General features: G+C 43.6%; 1 protein-coding gene and 1 pseudogene across 7 annotated transcripts in view; one reads left to right on the forward strand and one right to left on the reverse strand.

The window, feature by feature from the left end:
* DDI2 (DNA damage inducible 1 homolog 2) overlaps positions 1–17,175 on the forward strand; it is a 49,879-nt gene that overhangs the window by 17,646 nt on the left and 15,058 nt on the right. For 4 of the 7 annotated variants that reach the window (XM_057305494.1, XM_057305493.1, XM_026519778.4 and 1 more), the window contains exons 3-6: positions 1,848–2,084; positions 3,913–4,039; positions 7,747–7,874; positions 16,880–16,983. In XM_057305494.1, the coding sequence (XP_057161477.1) occupies positions 2,000–2,084; positions 3,913–4,039; positions 7,747–7,874; positions 16,880–16,983 (444 nt within the window). In that variant the 5' untranslated portion in view covers positions 1,848–1,999. Of the gene's footprint in view, positions 1–1,847; positions 2,085–3,912; positions 4,040–7,746; positions 7,875–11,158; positions 11,288–16,879; positions 16,984–17,175 lie in introns of all 7 variants that reach the window. The other 3 variants (XM_026519777.4, XM_026519780.4, XM_057305495.1) reach the window with 2 other exon arrangements.
* On the reverse strand, positions 4,782–7,657 carry LOC113270704 (ubiquitin-60S ribosomal protein L40-like; annotated as a pseudogene).

Below are 17,175 nucleotides of genomic sequence, written 5' to 3' on the forward strand. Positions count from 1 at the left end.
TTGAGGTGGAACCGTTTGATGAAATGTAATCGTGTGTTCCATTCCCTGCTCTCTTCAGATAGATTTCTTTAAACAGTGTTTAGTCTTTAGGTTGGCTGGTTTTATAGTTTGTGGTAACAGCTGATGGGTGTCTGGGTGATGATGACACACTCTAGCTTAGAACACAATGCTTCCATTCACCCTGAAACTGGGGCTGTAAGAGACCATCATGCACTGTTCCTCCCAGATCGGGGTTACATGAGTCCCTTGGGGCTGCTGTTAAACTTTAGAAAGAGTTGTGATTCAAACGTGCCAGTCAACAAAAACCAAGTTTTCGTTTGGTTAATTTGGCGAGATTGTTAGCTCTGGAGATTCACTGTTTTTTTCCTGTACTCTCCCATGTGGACAAGAGAGGCAGTAGGCGGGGGAGGGGAGGGGAGGTGATTTCATCTAGCAGGTAAACAAGTTTCTCAAAATTGCTCTGAAGCGAATGGACTCTCCAGATAAGTGTAACAGGGTTAGAGATAAAATTTCTTGACCCACAGAGAAGGCCCGCCCCTGTGTTTTGCTGGTTGGTGTAGATTAACTCCCTCAACACGTACACACACACATACACATTGACTAGCTGCCAGCAGAGGTCTGTTTGAAGAAAGTGGCTAGTTGAGCCCGTGCTAAGAGGCAGAAACTGATGGCTGGAATTTAAGGATTCCCTTCTTCTGTTGATATCCCGTAAGCTTCAGGATGGCCTCAGACTTGGGACAGGAGTGACTATCAGATACATTTTTGGGATTGAGGAGATGCAGATTCGCTCAGTTCTAGCCCCCCATTCTGGCTCTGCTCTCCTTTTTCTTTGCTAAGGTAAAACTCCTTTTTAAGTAACAGCTTTATCGAGATTTCATTCATGTACTATACAGTTCACTCATTTAAAGGGTGCAGTACATTGATTTTTAGTATATTCCAAGTCATGCAGCCATCACTACAATCAATTGTAGCACCTTTTCATCACCTTAAACATAAACATACCTATTAGCAATCATTCCCCATCTGCCTCCAAGCCTCCTGGCCCTAGGCAACCATCAGTCTACTTCTGTCTCTGTGTATTTTCCTGTTCTGGTCATTTCATATAAATGGAATCATATAATATGTGGGGCCTTTGTGTAAGGCTCCCTTTTATTTTCCTTTCATTTTAATAAGGTCAGCTCAGCCTGGATTATAGAACCCGGAAGTTGTAGCCTCTAAATCTGTTCTATCTTTTGGTGACCTCAGCACTGAGAATCTGAGCATGTTCCTTTTCTTCTGTTTGTCTCTCCTGTAAAACGATTTTACCTGCCAGCTCCCCGGGGTGGGGTGGGTAAGAGGTAGCAGTGAGGCACAGATGAAAGTGTAAATTCCAAGAACGAATATGTTTAGCAGAGACTTGTAGAATTTTACATCTGAAATTGATGCAGTTCCCTTGGTTTGTATAGTATTCTTTACCCAAGGTGTGCAGGCTCTTTGAAACATGCCAAGTGGACTGGGATATTTCTCAAGAATTACATCCAAAATTATGCGGTTATGTTTATTGAGACTAGCTTTAATGTTTTAAAAACACAAATAAGTAAAAATTTGGCATCTCTTTCGGGATATGTATAAGCCAAAAATCTAGGGTTACTGCCATTGTCGGCACCTCTTTTCTGTTCTTGCCTGTGGGTTCACTCGGACTGCAGTCTTTATGTTCAGTGAGTTGAGAGAGGGAGCAGGGGAAAGGTTAAATGTCTGCGGTTACCATTTACTACATGCCATGTACCAGCAAATGTTCGCTGTTCCCTTCAAGTGCTTGTTTTTATGGAGTCACTGGAAGTAAACTTTGAACCGATTTTCCCCAACAGACTTACCCCGAATAGACTTCCGTAGTATAGCCGTGCCTGGCACATCAGGCTCCCGGCAGCGCCAGCCACCAGGAGCACAGCAGTCCCACTCATCTCCTGGAGACATAGCTTCATCTCCTCAGGGCTTGGACAATCCAGCCTTGCTCCGAGACATGTTGCTGGCCAACCCCCATGAGCTGTCCTTGCTGAAGGAACGCAATCCGCCCCTGGCAGATGCTCTGCTCAGTGGAGACCTTGGTAAGCTTATAAATATGGAAGACTGTCAAGCTGACCTGAGGGGATGTAGTCCTGTCGCAGCACAGGTGCGAAAACTCAAGCAACTGGTGTGTTCAGCCCACCGCGTCATGTGATTTCTTGAACTCCTGGTTGCTCTCTGAGAGGTAAATTCGTGCTAGTATCAAAGGCTGAGTCGGTTGGCAGTAGTGAGAGAATTTTACAGCTGCATGGAGTTCTGAAATCCAGCTTGACCAGCCCCCTCCATGGACTTTTTTTTCAAATTATGTTCACAGCACATAACCTAGGTACTGATATTTTAACCTGTTTAGTTAGACCCTCCGTTTGAGAGCGCACCAGTAAGCCAGCTGTCTGCCAGGTGAAATGCTTTTAGTTGCAGAAAACCTATCCAGTTCCATGAGCCTGTGTGGTGAAATGGAACCAGCCCCTTTTATGCTCACTGCCCCGAGTTTAATGAGAGCGGGGTTGTTGCCAGCAGTTTGTTTGGAGCTGCATTCGAGCCATTCTTACATTAAACAGAACGTTTATTTTTAGTCGGCTTCATGAAGAAAGTTTTTCTCTGTAAATTTCTCTAATTTTACTCTTGGGCTTATGAAACGGTACTGATTAAATTTTAAAACCTAACAGACACTTAATAGCTCATTCTTCAGTTGACCATTTTTTAAGTCGAGATAATAATTACCTAACAGAAATGCGCAGATTTTAAGTGTACAGTTCATTGGGTTTTGGCAAACTCATGTAGCCACCACCGTAGTCAAGATACAGAACATTTTTCTCACTCCAGAAGTTTCTGCGGCAAGTCAGTTTCCTCCAGTTATGGGCTACTGCCATTGTGATAATCATGGTTTTGATCTCCACGTAAATGGAGTCATGCACCAGGTCCTCTCTCACGTCAGGCTGCTTTTGCTCAACTTAATGTGTTGTAGGTTCATTCATGTTGTGTGTATGAATAGTTCATATGACCGTTATTGTGGTGGCTTTAATTTCTTACGTAGCAGATCTGGTCGCCAAAGACCACGATGATGGCACATTTAAGTTTATACGTTTATATGCATCCTCATTTAAGAAATAGCCAAATTAAGGGGGTTCTTGTGACATACATTTTATAGCAAGCAATATTTCCTCTTTATTCGTTTTCCTGCCTGTTATTCATCAGGTCAGATAGGTAAGCTAACAGTCGTTTGCTTTTAACTTAACCTGGGTTAAGGCAGAGGGTGTTGTAAAGGGAACGAAACTAGAAGAGGAAAAACAGGGTTGTAGTGCACTGTGGGGTTTGTTTGTTTGTTTGTTTTTTAATTGAAGTATAGCTGACACACAGTGTTACCCTAGTTTCACGTGTACAACACAGTGATTCATCAAGTCTGTGCCTTATGCTGTGATCACCACAGGCGCACCATTTGTCACTACACAAACGCTGTTACAGTACCGCTGACTACATTCCTGTTGTTGTGCTCTGTTTTATTTCTAAGTAATGGGTTAATAAGGGCGGCCGGGGAGGAGAGCAGTGCGGCCATGTATCTGCCACACAGAGAGTCATTCCCACTGGTTTCAATCGAAATATAGTTATCTCTGGGTAGAAACAATACAATGGATAACTTCTTACAGGAAGAAGTGATTTTTGCAAAGACTTTATTTCTTTATACTGAGTTTAGGCGATGGAGTCTTGCCTTAGAACGTAGCAAGTAAATGTGATTGCTCATTTAAAATAGTTCTTAGGCACCCTTTCTGCATCTCTTTACAGCTGTATCTTAAGAAACTATTTGATCTGGAAAAGTTCTAATGAAGAATGGAAATTGAGTGGTACTCAAGATTCTCCCCCTTATTTTTGTAGAGAAATTTTCTAGGGTCCTGGTGGAGCAGCAGCAGGACCGAGCCCGGAGAGAGCAAGAAAGGATTCGTCTCTTTTCTGCTGACCCTTTTGATCTTGAAGCTCAGGCAAAAATAGAAGAAGATATAAGGTAATGACCCTTTACCTAAAGAGCGAGCTTTAGAGAATCCAGAGTTCCCGAATGACAGGTGACCCAGTGTCAGTCGGGCATCTGCTCTGAAGCAGCGTCCTTGTTTTGTATTTGAGAGAGCAGCTTCAGCCTTTTAGGTCGTTCTCTCCTCTTCCGTTTTCCTCACACGCTGATTCAACATCACAAAGGTACAGGTACCTAATTTAATGACTTTCTGTTCTAAAACTTGAATGAAGCCTCCGAGACTAGCCCACAGGGCATCATCAAAGCAGCTGCAGTACGTGACCCCAGGACTGAGCAGAAGCCCCAGCCTGGGGAGACCGTTAGGCTGTCCGGGCTGACTGACTGGATCTCGATCCTTAGACGATCCTTAATTACACCGGGGCTTGAGCATGACTGGAGAGCGAGCTCTGGACAGATGGAACCCTGTAGTCCTAGGTCCGTCTTCCTCCTGCAGTTCTTGCCCTGGCCTCAGTGGATAAACTGACTGCCGGATGCTTTTCCAGCTCCAGCTTCTCTAATGCTGTGGTTCTCACCTGAGGCTACATTAAAAATCACATAAGAAGCTTTAAAAATGCGGATGCTTGTGCTCTACTCCCATATCTCATGGGTCAGAGTCTTCAGAGGTGAGGCCGGAGCAGGTGCAGTGACGCCAGTGCCAACCTTGGTCACGTTACTAGTCGCGAGCAAGATGCTCTTCAGTCCCTTAAAATGAAAAAGAATAGCTGCCTCCTACCCCCATTCAGTTTTTGTTGCGAGTGGTGAAGGCCTTAGTCCAGTCTTCTCCCGTCTTATTCACGGTCTCAGTTTTCTGCGGTTGACCGTAGTTCAGAAGATCAGTAGTAGCCTAATACCACGTCACAAAACCTCTGTCATTCACCTCACTTCATCTTACCACGTAGGCATTTTTTCATCTCCCATCGTCATGAGAAGGATGAGTGCAGTACAATAGATATTTAGAGAGAGACCACGATCATAGAATGTTTATTACAGAATAGTATAATTTTTCTATTTTTTTATTGTTGGTTCTCTCTTACTATGCTTCACTGATAAATGAAGCTTTGTCATAGATATGTGTGCACAGGAAAAACGTATGTATAGGACTCGGTACTCTTGGTTTTGGGCATCCGCTGGGGGTCATGGAATGTGTCCCTTGCAGGGAAGGGCGGACTGCTGTATAACTAAGAAGAACTCTGTTCTTCATTGTCATAGTCTTTTGTTACTCGAATGAAGCCCGACTTGGTCATTATACTGTCAGCTTGGAAGTCAAATAATGGTTATTTTATTTCTTGTTTCTCTAACTACATTTGAAATCAAGGAAATTTAAATTGTATATCAGAATCAGTTGACAGCCCCAAGCCGTTCGTGTTCTTGTTGATGAAGTGCCCCCATTAATTGCATCAGTATTATATGAGTATCTTTGAAAAAACATCTCACTAGTTAAATCTACCCAGAGAAATAGGAAGAGACTTGTGTACTCTGAACTAGACCCCATTGCAGCTCTAAGGGAACCTAACATAATTCTCAAGAATAGATGTGTTCAACCCAGGAGGCAGGAGTGGCGGGAGGGAGAGTGGGGAGGCAGCCAAACCCTGACACTGCCCTGTTGGCAGAGTAGCAGTGAGATGGGGCGTATTGGTCAGGGGCCGGGGAGATTAAGGAAATGGGGTAATGTGTACAGTCTTTTAAAGAAGACCTTATACCTCTCAAGAGACTCTCTACATATAGGGCCCAGATTAGCCAAAGCGACTGGTATTCTCTCAGAATCTGATTTTGCTGAAATTTATCTTGGTTGGAGTCAGTGCAAGGTCAGGAGTGTACAACTAATTTTAGTTCATTTCTAAATTTAAGAATGTGGCATAAGAGAAAAGCCGTGTAATTCTGTCAAATGCCTCCTAGAGTTCTATTTGGTACGTTGCACCAGTGATTACTCAGGGTGTATGTACACTGGGGAATAATAGCTTGCATATTTCCCTGACTAAATTAAACGAGGATGCCTTTGATTTTCTGAAAAGGTTCATGTATTATTACAGAATGGCTGGTAAAATCATCGGTTCAGTTGAGGTAGAGTATTGCTACTCAAAAGGACAGGCACTATGAGTTAGAGCAGGGGTCAGCAAACACTCCATAAAAAGCCAGACAGTAAATATTTTAGGGTTTGCAGGCCCTGCTGTCTGTCGGTGAGGGCTCGTTTATGCCGGTGCAGTACCAGAGCGGCCATAATACAGCAGCTCGAAGTGAGCAGTGCGGCTGTGCCCCCGCGGAGGGTTGTTCGCACAAACGGACGGTCGTCTGTAGTCATAATTTATCCCCAGTCTGGGGCCCCGTTCTGTTCGTGTCTCAGTCTTCAGGTGTGTTGCCCAGCCCCTGCCCTTGTTCCCATGAATGTTGGTAGCTCAATAATGTTTTTAAAAGGAGGTTGGGAATGAAGGCATGAGTTGTTGGAGTAAGCTAGAACCCCCTTTTATATCTTTTTCTCATGTGGGAATTAGAATATGTCTGATGTTTGAAGAAATGGTTTGACGGACCAAGTGAACTGTGAACTGTGATGTGTGTGTGTGTGTGTGTGTGTGTGTGTGTGTGGTTTTCTAAGTGACAGCAGATAGCTAGAGGGACGTGTGCATTTGCTGAAGATCCGTGCTTCTGTTCACACTGTGTTCTAGATGCTCTCGACCTCTTAGCCACACTGTAACAGGAGTCGTTACCCTCACTCACAGGTAGAAAGTCCAGTCTTGGGGATTAAGCGGAGACAGCACAGACGCTAACACCCATGGATTGTATTTGCCAGCTATTTCTAATGCACTGGACATAGGAAATGTACCCAGATACCCAGTAAATCCTCCGTTAAAATTGAAGCATTCATGAAGTTCTGACATTGTGCAGAATTAAAAGGTTGTGACCCTTACTCTGCCGAGGTTTATCTTCCTGTTTCTGAGCTCATAAAGGGAGCAGACCTGTTCTGTGTGAGAGAGCGGTGTGTATGCCTTTAGATTTTCTGCCAGCTGCTTCTCACTGCCTCACCTGCAGGAGAGAGCACCAGGGTCCATTTCCATGACTCAGCTGCTATAATAGGGGCAAAAGATGTGTACAGATCTGTTGGTTTGTTTTTTTTTTTTTTCCGGACAGCGAAAGGGAAACTGGAGGCTCCAAGGCCTTGGGGCTCAGGCAGGAGGCTGCCCTGCAGGCAGAGGAAGAGCCGGCGGAGGGGCCTTGTTTGACCTTCTTCTTGGGGCGCAGGTGGTTGGTGTGGCTGTACTTCCTGCGGCAGTTGACAGCGCGGGGGTGAGGGTGAGCAAAGCGCTGGCGGCAGGTCATCTGGTCGCAGTTGTCTTTCTGGGCCAGCTGGCCGAGGGGAGGCTCGATGGTGCCACCCCACAGGCAGCCAAGTACAGGGTGGACTCTTTCTGCTAGTCTGAGAGCGTGCGTCCATCCATCAGCGGTTTGCCCGCAAAAATCAGACGCTGCTGGTCAGGAGGGATGCTCTCCTTGTGTTGGAATTTGGCTTTGACATTCTCACTGGTGTCACTGGCTCAACTTTGAGGGTGATGGTCTTGCCGCCAGAGTCTTTGCAAAGATCGGCGTCTCCGCGTCTGCCGCTCAGCCACCTTGTTGAAGAGAAAGCCAAGTTTGTTTTGAGTATTGTGACTTTGAAACAGATTTCCCTTCCTGGAAATAATTTTACTGAACTTGGTTTTGGTTTGTTACAGGCAACAGAACATTGAGGAAAACATGACAATAGCTATGGAAGAAGCTCCTGAAAGTTTTGGCCAAGTAGTGATGCTTTATATTAACTGCAAAGTGAATGGACATCCTGTGAAAGCTTTTGTTGACTCAGGTGACGTCTCCGTCTTTGTCTCCATCTGTCCGACATTCTTACGTGACACGGGAAGAAGGGGAGACGCTGGTGCCTGTTAAAGATGGTAGTAGTCTTCTGGACTGCTAACAAGCCTGAGGGTCACTTCATCTGCCAATCTTTTTGTTTGTTTGTAACAGGCTTATTTCTTAATTGTTTCTTAACTGGTTTTGTATTTTGCAGTATGTCCTTTATCTTCCTACCTCCCCTTATTCGGCATCCTGAATTTTTAGGATACCTCTGTAAGAAATTTGGGGGTAAATGGATTTAGGAGAAGGAGCCGTAAGAAGTAGCTGCATAGAGTATAGGTCAGACAAATATCTCAGCATAGTCTGTGTGGTAGCACTTTGCCAGGAGCTATGAGGAGTCAAAGCATGTATGAATCAGGGCTCTTGCCCTTAAAGAACTTAACCAGGTCAGGAGACAGGGAGTTTCCCACTTGAGGATTAAAATAATCCCTGTACCAGCTGGCACCTTTTCTCGCAGTAATAACTCTGCTTTTTAGTAAGACCGCACAGCACCGTGTGGGTGTGGCTCAGTGGTCTTATGGGCCTTAATTCTGTGCAGTTCGCTCAGGCTGTAAGCTAGGATGAGTTCCTAGAGTAGTAAAAGGCCCTGTTCAAGTAATATTTTCCTCCATTTGTTCATCCACAATTATTTGAGCACATGCTAGGTTTTAGCTGTCACTAGGTGTTTTTATATCTTGAGATACATACATATCCTGGGAGAAGCACATTTGCTAATTATTCACTTTAAAAAATGTCCGTTGAATATTGTAGGAAGGGCACTCGTGCTGAGTGTTTGGGAGTAAGACTCACTAACTGGAGCTTCATGGGGCTCCTATGAGTGAGAGAGACAAATACATAAGAGACCCTAATATTAACACTCAACATTTATTGAGCCCTTACTGTGTGCCGAGCACCATACTCCGTGCTTAATATAAGTCATCTTAATTTCACTTAATCCTCAGGTTATCCTATGAGCTGTGTTCAACTATTAACTCTATTTTGTAGATGAGAAAATTTAGACAAGTGATGTCACTCTTCAGGTGGACAGAGTTCACAAGTGGTGGACTTTGGTTTCAGCCCAGATCTGTTTGATACCACAACTCAGCCACCGCAAAAATCAGGTGCATGTTGGATAGCCATCGAGACCACATTCTCCCTCCGACTGGGGTGCTCAGGCATGCCTTCCCCACAGAGCAGGCAGGCATCCGAACTGCCCTGTCTTCATGGGCAGAGGAAGGGCCTTCAAGCTGAGGCTTGAAAAAAGGCAGGAGAGTGGCAAAAGGGGCCCTTCTTAATCTTGGACTTGCTTGCTTTACATCAGTAAGGAGCTTTTGTGGAATAGAGTGGGGAGAGAGGAAGAGAAGAGAGATTGCCTTCTCCGGTTTTCGTTTCCTTCGTTTTTGCTGGGCCTTTTTGAATCTAACCTTCCTTGAATGCCGAGAGCTTTCAGTGCTCATAAAGTGTAAGGAGCCTAATGAGTACAATGAACAGGAAGTGTTGGAATTGAAAGAGGGGAGATCACTGGGCAAGGCCAGTCAGCGGAGGAGGAGGCGGGCTTTGAGCTGGGCCTGACGGCATAAGTGGAATTCGGAGAAAGTGAAGGCAGGGGGCACGCTGCAGGAGGGTCGGCGGGAGGAAGAGGCAGAGGGAACAACTCGCTCCTGCCGAAGTGGAGGGTTCAGAAGAGTCCGAGTATAAGGCTGAGAGCTGCCTCTGTCTGGGCTGCTATACAGTAATACCATGGACCAGGGGGCTTGTAAACAGCACAGGTTTATTTGTCGTTCCGGAGGCTGGGGGGTCCAGGACAAAGGTGCAGGCAGGTTCAGTGTCTGCTGAGGACCCACTTCCTAGGTCACAGGTGCACGTCTTCTCACTGTGTCCTCACATGGCAGAAAGGGTGAGGGAGCTCTCTGGGGTCTCCTCTATAAAGACGCTCATCCCATTCCTGAGAGTTTCACCTCCATGACCCAATCACCTCCCAAAGGCCCCACCTCCTAATGCAGTCACGTTAGGAATGTGATGGTTTCAACATAGGAATTTTGGACGGACACAGACATCCAGTCTGTAGCAGCGGGAAGCAGTTTGGCCAGGATGAGGTGGGCTCTGAAGCTGTGGTGAGGTGGTTTGAAGCTTATCTTACAAAGAGGAGGAGCCATCGAGGATTTTTGAGCAGATGAATAAGTGATCTGAAGAAGGTCATATTTGAGGAAGACTGAAGACAGTGACAGCTCTGGAAAATTCTGTACCCATCAGGGTCAGAACTATTCCCTTGCTTTAAATTATATCCCCACAGAGTGGTTTGGAAACCAGAGAAATTGTCCACTAGCGAGGGCAATAGGGTGTGAGCTAGGCTGATTGCTATAGTTAGAAGGAGGAAAGTCAGAAATAGAAATTGCATAAAACTTACTCATAGGGTTGGAGCAGAGTTTAGAGTGGGGAGAAGGCTAAAAGACAAAGAGTCACAAGTGAACAGTGCTGAGTTCTATGTTGCAGGAAAGTAGTTTCGTTGGTAAGAGAAATCCAAAGTGAGAATGACTTGGGGGAGAAAGGGTTTTATACCTGTTGGCTTTGAGATGGCAATGTCGAGCACCCAGGCATGTAGACAGGAGTCTGTGGGAGAGATTAGGACTGTAGGGGAAAACAGAGATGTGTCTGTCTCTTGCACAGGCCGGGTCCGGCTGCGTGGATGAGTACATGCGAGAAAAGACCCTAACTGCCCTCTTTCCCAAAGGAAACAGAGTGATTGCTGATGCAGAGATGGGGGGAGTTCAGCTTTTATTTATTCGAGAGACTGCAGGTTTTACCTGGTAAATTACGGTGTCCCAAAGTTTGAAATAAAAATAATCTGATCAGGTGTTTAGAGGTACTTGGTGAAGATTGATCTGAGTGTAAAGCTCTGCTTGACTTAGTGTTTCCATCTGTAGACATGGTTTGACTCTCTGGAAGTCCTCTCCAGGTAGTTTTGCTTTCTGTCGGTAAAGTTTTAAAACGTCATCCAGTTACTACCTTTAAACAAAATATTCTTTCGCTCCCCGTCAGGTTTCTACACTGTGTTTCAGATTCCAGTGTGGAACTGAAAGTTGAATTAAGTGTGGCAGGAACAACTAAGGGCTAGGTTAAGCTAGGGTATGAATAATTTTACACAGACAAAAGCCTGGGGGTGTACTTGCTCTCTGCCCTGTTCGCAGGCTGCATTTTTTAATCTTAACACAAACGTGGACTTTGTTTTTATTATCTGATGTTTCCCTCCGCCTCCAGGTGCCCAGATGACTATAATGAGCCAAGCTTGTGCAGAAAGGTGTAATATAATGAGGCTGGTGGACCGTCGGTGGGCAGGGATCGCCAAAGGAGTGGGCACCCAGAAGATTATTGGAAGGGTACATCTAGGTGAGCAAGGGTACTGTGGGAGTCTTTCAGAGTAGTAGATTATTAAAAATTTATTTTGCGTAGGTATATCTGATCCAGCAAGCCTAATCCCCAGAAATTTTAAATCCTCTGTTCTGTCCGAATTATCCATATACATGTTTTAGCTGATTATAAAAAATCAGTCACTGTGTACTTCTGCGTTCCTGCTCCTTAGTGATCCCATTCAGCTATTTTAGCTCATTTCTTTTGGTGCTTACCTCCATATTTCAAAATAACATGTGTTTTGTGCTCTTACTGATACGTAAATACTGTTGAGAGCTGAGCCATCTGAAAATGATTGCTTTTCCTTTTGTGTCTAGTATTGTTTTTCTTGTAATAATTGTTTTGTTTTGGTCATTTGGGATTTGGTCATTTGGGATTCTTTGTCTTACTCAATCCCCGAACACTTTGGTCATTTTGGGATTCTATGTGTTACTCAATCCCCAAACACTTACCTAGTTGTGGAAATCTTCTTTATGCATTTCATCCTGTTGAAGATTCTTCTAGAGACTGGATGGGTGCCTCAGAGCTGCCTCACAGCTGTTGTTTTAGACTCTCCCTTGCCTGGGTCTCAAAGGCTCCTTTCCCCTTGGTGTTAGATAGGATTACATGCATCCCCTGTCATACTCTGTAATTTTCTCCTCAGCTTTTTAGAGTACATCTTCCAGTAGCTTCCTGAGAAAAAGTGTAAGGGAGGAAACTGAGTCCTTAAATATCAGAACTTGTCTTTTTCCCCTATATTCTACTAGTCTAGCTAAGTTGGAGATCACTTTTGTTTTCCACAGTTTTTGTCAGCATTGCTGCAGAGAAGCTGGCTGCTGTCCCAATTCTTGATCCTTTATGTGAAAGATTTCTTTTCCATTTCTGAAGCTTGTAGAATCTTCTTTGACCTCAGTGTTCTGAAATTTCACAGTGATGTACTCGGGTGTAGATCTGTCTTCATCCACTGCACAGGGTATGTTTCACCCCGCCGCACCCTGGAAGTCTGTTGCTAGGGTGGGATAATCTCCTATCCTGGACTTGTCTTCTAGTTTTCTTTCTCTCCTGTTTCTTTCATGTGTCCTGGTGTGTTGTTTGTTTGCCAGATTTCCTCAACTTTGCCTTCCAACCTGTTATGTTTTGTATTTATTTGACTTTTGTGTTAGATGGTTTTCTCAAATGTCTGGTGAGACATTGTCTTGGCATCTGCTCATATCGAAGACTGGGACACCAAAAGTCTGTTTGGAAGATTACTTGGGTGGGCAGCCATGGCAGTTGTGGGTGATATGGAAGTTGGAAGGGAGAAAAGGGCCAGAGGCTCAGTAAACTTGACCTTCATCCCCCTGGGTTTCAGTTACATGCTCGTATCTCTGTCCTCCTCCGTGCCCACCTCTGTTTTACCCTCTTGAGAAAATAAACCTCCAGTCTACTGTGGGGGTGAAGGGAGGAAATCACCTGACTGAGCAGAAGTTCCAGAGGGAACCCCAAGATCTAACTGCCTCCTGCAGAGACCTTCACCCAGTCTTCCTGCTTCGGACCCACCTCTACCCCTGTTTGCACAGGTCCTTGTTCTGGTGAACAGGGGAGCTCTGAGATGTGAACTGGCTTGATTCCTGGTTTTCCTTACTGTCCTCTGCTTTCTGTTCCAAAATTGTGTTTCAGTTGTCTCTTCCGTTATTTTTGTCCTTAGTGATTTGTACCTTAAAAAACAAACTTGATTGTGAATTTTTTAGGAGTAAATGGAGATAAATATATGTGTTCAGTTCTTCATCTCTAACCAAACTTTTTCTTTTTCTTAATACTTTAAATCCTTTTGAGTGAGACTCAACCACCAGGTACCATTGTACTTAATCTCCTTCTGGCCTTTTTTCCATGCATTTTATTCTTGCAAAAAAGTGGTCATATATAGAATTTTATACCCTGTTTTATGAAAAAATAACATTTTCTCACTGTTTCTATATATTTCATAAGCACCATTTCAGATGCATAGCATTCTCTTGTACGGGTTTAATGGTCAACTTTTAGGATAAATATTTCCCCCAATATTTTTGTGTAGTGGATTTTTGTGTAGTTTTGTGCACATTTTAATTTTTCTCTTAGTCGAGATTCCTGTAAGTGAAGCTCCCGAATCAAAAGTTATGAATACTTAAAGGCTCTTGATGTATTTCCAGCTTGTATCAAGGCAGTTTTTCCAGCACTGAATCAGTATTCATCTTGAGGTCCTTGTACAATCAAGGATTATTAGTTTTTATTCCCTTAATGGACAGATTTAAAAAGGGTTTTTTAAAATTGTTTTTTTCTTTTATTGCAAGTGATAGTTTCTACCCATTTTTTCCTTTCTTTTGTAATGTTGTCTATTAGAGTCTCTTTGTTTTCTCTTGTCGATTTATGTAGACTAACGATAGTTTATTTTATTTTATTTTTTTTTTTAATAATGATTTTTTATTATATTATGTTAGTCACCATACAGTACATCCCCGGTTTTCGATGTTAGACTAAGGATAGTTTAAATACCTTCCTTGCATATACTTCCCTACACGCAGTAGGCCTGAACCTTCACACAGTGGTTGCTTCAGAGTCTGAATTTTCAGAATTTCCGTGGTTTTAAGTAGGAAGGTGATAGGAGGAAGCAAAGTCAGTACCAGTCCCTTGTGTCCTTCCCTGTGGGTGGGCAGGCTGTAGCATTTGCAGCTTTGGCTATGACAGGCAGAAGAAACCTTAAAATTATAAGGGAAATCTAAGTAAAGGGGAGCTATGTCATGGATAAAAGGACTCAGGATATCGAAGGTGGTAATTCTCCCACATTCGTCAGCAGCAGAGTCATTGTAATACCATTAAGATTTCAGTAGGTTTTTTTGGTGAGACCTGATGTGCTAATTTAAAATTTTACATGGGCCATTTATTATAGGAATAGGCAAGATACTCTGGAATAACTTCCCCTTCTAGATGTCAAGACCGAAGGACTAGAACAGAAACAGACCCATGGCTTACATGAACCTTGATAAATGAGAGAGGAAATCTTATAGAGCAGAGGGAAGTTTTCAGGAAACAGTGCTAGGACAGCTGGGTATCCATGTGGAAAAAATGAATTGGAAATTGGACCCTTTCTCACATCACACACAAATGTCAGTTCAGGGTTGATGTGAAAGGCAAAGTCAGAGCTTTTAGAAGAAAATACTGGAGAATATCTTGCATGGGGAAGAGGTTCCTTAAAAGTTAAGAAGGAAATTATATGACAAATTTGGCCACATTAAGATTAAGAACTTTTTATCAAAAGACAAAGAAAGTGAACAAATGCAAAGTAGGAAAGAATTTTTATAGCACATATGACTAATAAAGGATTCAGATTATGTACATTCTGTGTGTGTGTCTGCCTGTCCTCCAACTCAGTAAAAAAGACAGGATAGGGGCACCTGGGTGGCTCTGTTAAGTGTCCAACTCTTGATCTCAGCTCAGGTCTCTTATCAGGGTCATTAGTTCAAGCCCTGCTTTGGGATCCACACTAGGCATGGAGCCTGTTTTTTAAAAAAAAAAAAAAAGTTCATAAAAAATTACAGAAACGACAGAAGAGGCACTTTTTTTTTTTTTTTTTTTAGAGAGAGAGTGAGCAAGAGCAGAGGGGATGGGCAGAGGGAGAAGCAGACTCCCCACTGAGCAGGGAGCCTGATGTGGGGCTCTATCCCAGGACCCTGAGATCATGGCCTGAGCCGAAGGCGGATACTTAACCGAACCCCCCCCCAGATGCCCCCAGGCACTATTGAACAAGAAACCCAGATGGTTAATAAATGAAAATTTGTTCATTATTAATCAGGGAAATACAAAATTACTTGCCAGATTAGCAAGATTTTAAATCTGATAATACCAGGTGTTGGTGAGAGCAGTGAAATGTGGAGCAGTGAAAGTTTTATACTAGAAGCGTGTTAGAAAGTATTTCAGCATCACCCAGCAAAGTTGATCCTAATATCCCCTAGAACTGTATGATTCCATTTTCTATGATACACACACACACACACACACACACACACACACCACGTTAGAGAAACTGAATACACACCAGGAGACAAGTATTAGAATATTCAGGGTGGCATTGCTTATGATAGCAGAAAACTGAAAGCGACCCAGAAAGTCCCAGAGCAATAGAATCAATAAATCAGTTGTGGTATATTAGACGTTACAGTACTGGAAGGGGTGATTTAAAGTGAAAGAAACAGTCACATGTACAGGGATAGATCTCAAAATACTTTTTGAGTAAAGAAGCAAGTGGTAGTTCAGAAACACAAAGTTGAACGGTAATGCTGCTTAGAAATCATACAGAACTGGTAAGGATTATTTAAAAAGCTGGGAATGATGAACACAAAAACCAGGATAGTAGGAAAGGTTGGAGAAATCACTAAGTTGTGATCAGTAGAAGATAATATAGGAGACTTCTGTGCTTTGTGTTTTCTAACCTGGGAAATAAATGCATGGGTGTTTGTTCCATTATGCTTTATACTGTACACGTTTCATATACTCGTCTGTTCGTAAGGTACACTTAAGAACAGGGCGCATGGGTGGCTCAGTCAGTTGAGAGTCTACCTTCGGCTGGAGTCGTGATCCCAGGGTGCTGGGATCGGGTCTTGAGTCCTGCTCTCTGCTCGGTGGGGAGCCTGCTTCTCCCTCTGCCCCTCCCCCTGCACACTCACGCCTTCTCTCATGCTTGCACGCTCGCTCTCTCTGACTCTCTCAAAAATAAATAAAATCTTTTTTTTTAAGAAAAACTATATTTAGGGCGCCTGGGTAGCGCAGTCGTTAAAGCGTCTGCCTTCGGCTCAGGGCGTGATCCCGGCGTTCCGGGATCGAGTCCCACATCGGGCTCCTCCGCTGGGAGCCTGCTTCTTCCTCTCTCACTCGCCTGCTGTGTTCCCTCTCTCGCTGGCTATCTCTCTGTCACATAAATAAATAAAATCTTTAAAAAAAAAAAAAAAAAGAAAAAAAAAAAAAGAAAAACTATATTTAATAACAAAGTAATTTTTAAAATATATGTATAAAGTAAGAGGACTAATAAAGAGGCAAAGCAGAAGGCTCCAGGCAGACACAGGCTTTGGTTTGTCTCGGCTTTCATGAGTAGAAACTTGATTATAACAGGTGGTGATAAACTTTAGTTTACTCTTTGGAGACTGACTTGTGTACAGATTTTATTTCCCTTTTAGAAAGCCTTTTGTAAGTGGATAGGAAGCAAGCGGTTAATATTGGAGGAACTGATCCTGCCAGTCTTTAATGCCAGCTTTCCTTACCAGCTGAACATGTGTCCTGATGGTATCACGTATCAAGCCGGGTATTCTGGGTAGTAGAGTTCCAGTCTATCCCCTTTATAAGCTGGTGCCTTCATTGGCTTTCAAACTGATCGTTGGGCTTACTGGATTTATTTTATACGTAACTCACCTTTTTCATGCTTTGCCTTGGCTTTGACCAATTACAGGAAGTAGGGCACAGAATGATAGGTACTTCCGAGGCTTGCATGAGGCTTTTGAAGCAAAAATCGGTAATCCCAAAAAATAAAATAAGAAATACAGATTAAAATAAAACTCCGTAATCTCTTCTCTTCCTGTGCTGTAGCTCAGGTTCAGATTGAAGGCGATTTCCTGGCGTGTTCCTTCTCCATCCTGGAGGAGCAGCCCATGGACATGCTTCTGGGACTGGACATGCTGAAGCGGCATCAGGTAGTTAACGGACTTCGCTGTCCTTCTTCTGTGTGTGTACACGGTTCTTAGCGCCTCATTCTCCTCGGTTGTGTATCCTGGAAAACGGAGAAGCCGTGGCTTCTCCAACCTGGAAAGGGCCTGAATTGAGGATGGCATCGTGGATGGTTTGAAATTATGTATCAGTAGAAATAGAATCTCTTCTTGTGAAAT

This window comes from Ursus arctos, unplaced genomic scaffold (assembly GCF_023065955.2).
Source record: "Ursus arctos isolate Adak ecotype North America unplaced genomic scaffold, UrsArc2.0 scaffold_32, whole genome shotgun sequence".
In the NCBI taxonomy this organism is placed as follows: domain Eukaryota; kingdom Metazoa; phylum Chordata; class Mammalia; order Carnivora; family Ursidae; genus Ursus; species Ursus arctos.